The following is a 9089-nucleotide window of genomic DNA, read 5'->3' as shown; positions in this document are numbered from 1 at the left end:
TTGTAGCGAAAAGATGAATGCTTCTAAAGCTACAATAACAACATAATGTAAAGGATATGAGCTGGTCCTGTCTATTTTGTACATATTCATATTTTGGTATTTTCACAGTTTTTTTTAATCATTGAGCAGAACTTGATATGTGCATAACTAAGTAGGATACAGAAAAAACGAAGTACGATTTGTAAAATGCACAATAATCAGGAAACACTTAATTTATCATGGCTTCAAAATTCATCATTATACATCTAGAAATGGTAAAATCTTTAACAGCAAAAAATGAATAAAGAGATGAGCCTTAATAATTCATGAGCGAATATCATCGATATATTAAGCTTGCGGCTGTTAAACAGAACACATCCAGACAGGGAAGTGCAAAGACCAGAATGATGAGAACACACTAGCAAAACTGACATGCCCCTTCACATCACCTTAGATGGTTGGGAAAAAAGAAGTACATACTCTATGCATCACAAAATAAAGTGGAAATGAACTATGGTATCGGTTTAGCTGGTTAAGAATGTACTTCATCAGTTCATCAGAACTCTGTGGCTATACCATTGCTTGGGAACTTTGAAACATTTTCTAGTTCCCCTTTTGATCAGGGCATCTGAAACTGATGTGGGCGCAAAATAATGATGATTCATATAGGCATTCTACCCTTTAAAAAAACCCCTCTCTCCTCCTTTCTGTAAATGAAAGGATGGGTTATAAACAATTTCAGCAGAAAATCACAACAAATACACTAGTGTGTCCACAAGCGTCTGGTAATGGCTGAAGCAAATTAACACTGTTCGTTTTTGGCTCTACTCCACATCTTCCAGGTCGTCGACGCCGCCGTTCTCCTGATCGCTCTCCTCGGCCATGGGGTCAGTCATGAGTCCAGACATCGGGGTCAGACGGCCGTCTGCGTTCAGGCCCATTGGCTGGATCACATTCTCTCTGGCGGTCAGTTGGGGGTGGGGGAGTAGAATTAGAGGAGGATACTAAATTTGACCACATATACATACACAGTACACTACATATAACCTTCATGTCACATCATACTATTATTATTATTACCTCTGCCAAGGAGGTTATGTTTTCATTGGGGTTTGTTTGTTTGTTTGCATTTTTGTTTGTTTGTTTGCTTGTCTGTTAGCAAGATAACTCAAAAAGTTATGGATGGATCCTGATCACCGTCTGGATCCAGGAGGCGATTATGTTTTCGCTTGGCGGAGGTCTGCGCTCTTGGAGTGATTTTCTAGTTATTATTATTATTATTATTATTATTATTAAGTGCTCACCTTGAGAGTTTGCTGAAGAGAGACACCAGGCGTCGGGCCTCTTCTTCCTTCTCCTCTTCGGTCATTCCCTGCATGGGGTCGGGCTGCTCTTCCTCCACCCGCCCTGTCACAAGGTTCACACGAGCCTTGGCCTGCCGGTACTCCTCCGTGTCCGAGTCGGAGTCGCTGGAGTAATACGCCGAGACGACGCTGGTCTTGGAAACACCTCCCAGCAGGCCCCTGGTGGCCAGGAGGCCGGCGGCGTTGCCGTAGCCCGTGTACTTCACGAACCGGCCCACTGCCAAACGCACGGAGAATAGAGGTGAACTCAGGCACGACCATGGGGAACACACAGGGAACGAGGTCATGTGTGAGCATTGTGGACTTGGTTTACCAGTCCTATGCTATGATCGTTCTTCCTCATTCTTATGCTATGAGGTAGCAGAGGGTATAGTGTCTGCACTGCTAATAACATTCATGTCCACCCTATAGGGACCACTTGATGAGAACTACATGTTACTCTCTTGATTCAAGTGTTGAGTATGGTATGGGCATGATCAGTCTTAGACACACACTCATAGCCTACAAATGAAGTTGAAGGTATCCTACAGTGCCCTAGTTAAAAGGCCCCATCACATTACACATGCTATGCGCTATGAAACCCATTACTTTCAATGGTTTGAGCTGAAGAACTGGTCTGCCGCTGCGCTCAGCATAGCGCAAATTTTGCCGCTTTGCCGCTCTTGCCTGCACCACGGTCAAAAAGTGAGGAAGTGAAACACAATACCGGACGTGCCGGTCTTTCAAAAGGATGTCTATAACAGACACAGACTCTTTTCTGGATTCTGTGAGACCCTTGTGTGAGGTCTTTGGGTGAGGTTCTATTTGAGGTTCCATGCAAGGTCCTTATGTGAGGGTTCTGTTGAGCGGAACGAGGGCCGAGGGGACTGGGGGGTTCTCGTACCGTTCTCCTTGCAGAGGATGAAGAGCAGGTCGGCGGCGCAGTGCTTCAGCTCCGTGTCCACGTGCGTCATGAGGCGCACCAGCCGGCTCTTCAGCGTCATGCCGTGCTCTGGACGCAAACTGACGTCTCTCAACGGGGGCAGGATCTGACAGATGTTGGGGAGGGGAAAAGGGAGGGTAACATTTGGTTTATGCGTACTTAATAACAGTATAACACCTGTTGGAGTGGTGTGATGAGGTCAAGGGGTGCCTCTTGTTTGGTGTTTTATACACCCTCCCTTCCTTCCTCGACCCTCGTCCTCACTGATCTAGATAAAAAATGATGAGGCGGCAACAATGGGATAGTCTATCCAGTGTTAGTTATAGATCAATGGGAACGCCCCTCGAGGATTGCGCATCGAGGATGGAGGAGAGTGTTTGAGAGCCACCTATGGTGTATAGGTATGAGGGGTGTGAATGCAAGGTCTCACCTGCTGTCTGAGGTAGCGGCGTGTCTGTCTGTGAGCTCTGCTGATTTCCGTCAGGAAGTTCAGCACTGGTGTGAGCTTCTCCTTCACCTTATGGCCCTGGGAATACACACGTACAATTACCACCCAAACATGCAGTCATACTGTATACAGTGTATGCACACACACACACACACACACACGCACGCACGCACGCACGCACACACACACACAAACACACACACACACACAAGGATACAAGGAGGTTTATTTGTCACATACATATGCACACACACTGAAACACACACACTGAAACACACACACATGCACGCACACCCTATTGCTCAATGGGCTCATATTCATAATATCTGTTTTCCTTTCCTCTACATTTTACTCTCCTTTCTTCTTATCTCACAATGTCTCTCCTCACTCTCCTTTCACTGCTCTCTCTCTCTCTCTATCCCTCTCTCCTTCTGCCTGGCTGTCTTACCTTCTCCAGCTTCCTCTCCATGTAGAGCAGGAGAGAGTGGACACAGTCCATGTTCAAGCCCTCCCACTGCTCAGAGTTCGGAGAGAGTGGCACCGTCGCGAGGACGTCCAGACAGCTCAGAGGCAATGCAGACAGCATATTAACTGTGTGTCTGAGAGAGAGAGAAAGAGAGAGAGAGAGAGAGAGAAGAAAGAGAAAGCGAATAGAGAGAGAGAGAGCAGTGAGGAAGAGAGAAGAGAGCATGGCTCTTATGTCAATAGGTCTGTATACAGTACATGTATCTATATACATGTACAATCTCTTGTCTGAATAATATATCATCTTATGTAATGCTAGAGTGATGATGCCAAAGGTCAGAACCAAATTTCTTGCATGTGAACACACTGTACTTAGCGAATAAAATCCCATTCTGATTGTGACAGTGATTCAACATAAAACAGTGTCAAAAGTCTGTGGCATCTAATTGTTTGCTTTCAGTTATATACACAGAACTGAAAGCTGGTTTGTTTGAGTGAGACAGACCCTGTGTAACGTATCTGCTATGTAAATTCACCCTCTCAAGTCATCCGTTTCCTTCTCCCCCTCACAGTCAACCATTAGGCAGTGGCCAAGAATGGCAGCCAGGTGGCGATAGAGAGCAGAGTCCTCCTTCATGGGTGAAAAGAACACAAGAAGTTTATAAATATATCACTGTGCGTGGCACGAATATTCAGTGATAAGCACATTGATGTCAATGTCATGTAAGTCCTTATATGAACATTATTAATATCTCATTTCAGTCTGTGATAATAGAGAAATATCTCTTGGCTCCCCACCTCACTGGGTTCCTGGGTGTGTGCACTATAGGTGATGTTGAACAGGGTCTTCAAGGCCTCCATGGCTCGCTGTGAGGCCTCCTGGGGGACAGGGGGCGCACGTGGCAGCACGTGGTTCTGCTCACCCCACTGCACCTCCAGACACTGCTCAAGGAGCGCAGTCAGCAGCGGTATGCCTCCCTCCTGTGGGAATAGAGGGAATGCATTTGTGGCTATTCAGAAACGTACCCACCATTCAAAAATGTTCAGGTAATTTTAAAGCCAAGACAAATGCATGAGAAAACATTTTGCGATAAAATAACTTAGTCTATTTGCAAGTCTTCCACGACCGATAACAGCACCTCCTCTGGTTCTAATTTCTAATGGTATGCAGCATGTTGAGATACAGAACAGGTTCAGGACTTACCTGCTTCAGCTGTATCCTTAGTTCTGGTCTCAGTGCTGTTAAGAGGAACATGAAGCGCAGTTCATAGAACTGACCACAGTGGGGCGACAGTGACCGAGCCTCGGAACCCAAGGCCTCTGTTACACCTGACAGGAGTCTGAGGAAGCGCAAACAAGAAATACAAAGACTGCGGAACTGCAGAACAATAAATACAAACTCCCAGGGTTTACCTTAAGCTTATTGCCATATTACAAAGCCTAGTCAAATAATTGCTCTCTAAGCAGTCTCTAAGTCTAGAACTTTCCAGATATTTCCGAGACAACAAAACAAAGACATCATCAGAATGGCAGACAGGGTAAAAAGATAATTTGAATAGTAAATACAGGAGTAAATACCTGAGCTCGCTAGCTCTTTCCTGGGCCCAGACACTGTTGTAGACCACATTACAGAGCACCTTCATCGCCTCCTTCCTCTGAATGTCCTCCGAGGCCCCCCCCTCCTCTTCCTCGCCTCCGGCGACCGGCGCGATGCTCATGCGGTTGTCCCTCTTGCCCCGCGCCAGCATCTTGTGATTGCTGCCCGTGGGCTGCCCGCCGACGCAGGCGTGCGTGGTGTTGCTGTCCACCCGGCCGTAGTGGGCGCCGTAGCAGCCGGCGTACTCTTCGCCCTCTTCGTCGTCGCCTTCGTCGCCCTCGCCCTCGGCCGAGCTGTGGGGCTCGTAGTCGTCCTCGTTGCCGTCGTCCACGTCTCCCTCGGCGTCGGCGTCGCCGCTCGGGCGGCCGCGGTCGTCGTCGCTCCGCCGCACCTCGGCGAGGGCCTCCAGGATGGACGCGTAGGGGTTCTCCGGGTCGTCCTCGTCGTCTCGGGAGGGCACGCCGCTGTTGACCCCTCCGAGCTTAGCCAGGATGAGCAGGGAGTTGTCCGTCACCAGGGGCCCCAGGATCTTTTTGTCCCTGGAGAGGATCCGTAGGGTCTGCAGACACGCCCTCAGCACTCTCCCAGGTGGATCTGAGCGGATGTATTGGGTCAGAACCGCTGCAAGGTTCTAGAAGAGGAGGGAAGTGTACAGTATAAGACAAACAGCACAGGGCAGTTAGTAATAGTAGTGTATGTGTATGTGTGTGTTTATGTGTGTATATGTGGATTTGTGTGTGTGTGTGTGTGTGTGTGTGTCCACGTGCGTGTCTATATATCTGCTTCTTATAGTGTGTTTGTGTGTGTGTGTGTGTGTGTGTGTGTGTGTGTGTGTGTGTGTGTGTGTGTGTGTGTGTGTGTTGATAAGAGATTGAGAGCAAAAAAAGATGGATTACCAGTCTGAGAATAACATCCGGGTCCTCTGCCTTTTCATCATAGTCAGAATCAGAGTCGGGACAATAGTCCCGCACCTTATTCTTCTTGAACTGAAATACGAGGAAATGCATGTATGACATTAAAATAGGCTTGTGTTTTCACATTAACTTTTTCACATTAACAATGACATTAAGAATACATTTAGTTTGATATGAAAAGAAATGTGTGAGAAACTTTAACTTTCCTTTGTGAGCCTTGTCTAACCTCAAAACATGTACTGATTGATCAAGACTTAGACCAATTACTTGTATTAAGTGGTGTACAACTGTTTTCCTTGGTTTTGACTTATGTTTTTACTGTGGTGACGGTCAATGTTTGCGTGTTAGTGTAGTTTTTTGTATGTTGTGATACTTTCAATAAAAAGTTAATCACAAAAAAAAAGACTCAGACCAAATGAATGTGCGTCGTGGTAAGGACAAGTGTTAACATGAGACTCACACTCAGTTTTTAAAGTCTCCTGAATGCATCATTGCAACTCACAGTAGAAATTGGTACTCTGCACAGTTGCCAGAATGCTATCTAATCTAATGGTTTGTAATCAAACTGGGTGTGTTTGTGTGTATGTGTGTTTTGGTGGTTTGTAGGCGACAAAGCAGCTGCTCCAAAAGTGTTTTTACACAATGCTTGTTCATTTTATGTTGAATAGGCTTTCATCGCTATTATAGATTATATAATCTATTATATAATATCTACTGTATCTATCTCTCTCTTTCTATATATATAAACAGTCTTTATTTCTATATAAGAGTAAATATAAGCACTTGTTGACTTTCTGTTGACTTTCTGTGTTTTTTGTATACTTTGTATTTAAAAGGCCCATGCTTTGCAACTGGAGCCATATACAGTACACTCGAGACAGTAAGCACGTGTCTGTGTTGCTGCACATGTGTTGTTGTTGTTACATCGGTGAACAGAAGAGTAGGAGTACCTGTTCCAGTTCCTGCCTCTGTTTCATCCCAACAGGGTGTGCAAGGTAGCGGAGGGAAGGAGAGAGAGGGGGGTGAGAGACAAAATACACAAAGCAGCACGTGACACGTCGTACACCAAGGATCCCCAGCTGGTGCAACAACATGGTGAGCCTATTTTAAAACTTTTTTTTTTTACAGATGCTCTTTACAAGAGATGTTCTTTCAAGGTCTAGACTGAGCATTTGGCTACAACGCTGCTTGTTAAAATGGACATAGATATTAATAGCCAAGAACTGCATGGTGATGGAATGGAGTGGTATACACACACACACACACACACACACACACACACACACACACACACACACACACACACACACACACACACACACACACACACACACACACACACACTCTAACACACACACACACACACACACACACACTTTCTGTTGATTTGGTTTTACACAAGACTGTTTACAGTGCAATTGGATCATCTGTCCCTGAAATACATGAGTCCCACCAGATCTGACACCAGTCTAGTATCACACAGGCCCAACCCAGTGTTTTTGTATGTGTGTGTGTGTGTGTGTGTGTGTGTGTGTGTGTGTGTGTGTGTGTGTGTGTGTGTGTGTGTGTGTGTGTGTGTTTGTGTCAGGTAGGAATTAGTGAAAGGGAGCTTATAGCCTTGAGTTTACTAAGCCACAGCGAGGGACATGCAGCATCAGCGGACAGCAGAGGATAAACAGAGAGACAGACAGACAAGGTGTGTGTGTGTGTGTGTGTGTGTGTGTGTGTGTGTGTGTGTGTGTGTGTGTGTGTGTGTGTGTATGTTTCTGAAACACAGAAACACAGTTTTCACAGTGTGTGTGTGTGTGTGTGTTTCAGTGTGTTTCAGTGTGTATGCATATGTATGTGACAAATAAACCTCCTCGTGTGTGTGTGTGTGTGTGTGTGTGTGTGTGTGTGTGTGTGTGTGTGTGTGTGTGTGTGTGTGTGTGTGTGTGTGTGTGTGTGTGTGTGAAATAGACACAGAAAGGGAGAGAATATGTGTGCAGAAAGATGTGCATGCTTACCCTTCTCCGCTCCTTCTCCTCTTCATCAAAGAAGAAGCACTGTGCATACTGCATTGGGCAACAACACAAGTGAAACAGAGCTTTAGTTTGAGTCTGTGGAGTCATGCATGCAATCATTCATTATGGAATTGCGCCTTGCTGTGTAATTGCTTATCTGTTTATTATTCATTTTTTTTAGCCGGAATAGGGACAGCCATCACAGGGACTGTCACTCTGAAATATCTTAGGTGTTAAAGCAACACTAAAGCACTTTTCCTCCTTTGTTTATCCACCAAATAACGATGTCCACAGACAAGGTAGAGCATGTATTGCGATATTGAAGCAAGTCAAATTTGTAGTTTCTTAGGTCTCATTTCATCGAACTACAGGTACGCTACCCGATCTGGTAAAGTTACATATTGCGGTTATAGCCGATAGAGGGCCGCGAAGTGAATGCAGAAGCGCCGTTCACCCTGTTACAAGTTGAAGAACCACTGAAATGGGAAACATTATGTTAAGATACGAAACACTCTTTAGTGTTGCTTTAAGTGCTTTGCCCAAGGGTACAACGGCACAGTCGGGGATCGAACCCATGACTTTCTGGCTACTTTCTGGCTCCTTTCTGGCAATGGAAGGCAGGCCTGATATTGGTAAGGAGGGGTAATCCTTGTGCTATAATCATTGAGGATAACGTTAGCACCTCTCTGTTGAAGTGCTGCAGCTGCACCCACACACCATCTTCATCTCCCTCTTTGATGCAGCGAATCACGTCTTCCACATCCATAGCTAATAAGTAAAGTACACACACATGCACACATACACAGTGTACAAAGAATGAGATACTGACTTGCTACATTTGAATATAAGGATCATACCAATTACACACACACACACACACACACATTCACATTGATGCATGTAATTATATACACAAACTCACGCACACACACTCATAAATAAACTGTGTGCAAGTATGTGAATGCACACAGACACACATACACACACACACACACCCCAAAATAGAGACATTGTAAAACTCTTTGCCTAAAAGAAAATATTATGTGCATCATTGGTAACAGTATAGCGATATGAAAGTCAGGTAAACAGGCGATCCTACCTCTGCGATCCCAGCGGATGTGTGATCAGGTTTAGGGAGAAAAATCCAAAGCCTCTCCCCGAGGGCAATGATGAGAGGATTCCCCTCTCTATCTGTGCCTCTCTCTCTCTCTCTCTCTCTCTCTCCCCCTCCCTCGCTCTCTCACTCTTTCTCTCTGTCTCAAACTGATGTAAACACAGTTGTAATGTTTACTTATTTACTGATTGTATTTACTGATTGTGTCTTCTTTTTTTGGAGTTGTTCTCACCGTCTCACCATTTTTTTTTCAGTTTTTTCCCTGCCAATTCCTCCATCTGCT

The 9089-nt window shown here is 45.3% G+C and overlaps 1 protein-coding gene across 1 annotated transcript; it reads right to left on the bottom strand.

The window, feature by feature from the left end:
• Positions 1-1279: 1279 nt before the first annotated feature.
• Positions 1280-8703, bottom strand: si:dkey-94f20.4 (synembryn-A). Its single transcript, XM_062527020.1, has 12 exons — positions 8688-8703; positions 8375-8460; positions 7696-7743; positions 5238-5406; positions 4757-4871; positions 4383-4518; positions 3977-4159; positions 3715-3809; positions 3162-3312; positions 2696-2791; positions 2227-2371; positions 1280-1560 (listed from the first exon to the last, which is right to left on the bottom strand). The coding sequence occupies exons 1-12, from the start codon at positions 8701-8703 to the stop codon at positions 1280-1282; spliced, it is 1521 nt and encodes a 506-aa protein (XP_062383004.1).
• Positions 8704-9089: the final 386 nt, after the last annotated feature.

This window comes from Sardina pilchardus, chromosome 22 (assembly GCF_963854185.1).
Source record: "Sardina pilchardus chromosome 22, fSarPil1.1, whole genome shotgun sequence".
Taxonomy (NCBI): domain Eukaryota; kingdom Metazoa; phylum Chordata; class Actinopteri; order Clupeiformes; family Clupeidae; genus Sardina; species Sardina pilchardus.
Note: the sequence above shows the minus strand (reverse complement) of the source record. Positions and strands in the feature narration are given on the sequence as shown.

Bases quoted from the DNA above. Each gene is read 5' to 3' on its own strand.
- si:dkey-94f20.4 (XM_062527020.1), bottom strand. The intron at 3,313-3,714 runs GTGAATTTACAT...TCTCTCTCTCAG, and splicing joins GAAACGGATGACTTGAGAGG to ACACACAGTTAATATGCTGT. The intron at 1,561-2,226 runs GTACGAGAACCC...TGCGTTTGGCAG, and splicing joins CATCCTCTGCAAGGAGAACG to TGGGCCGGTTCGTGAAGTAC.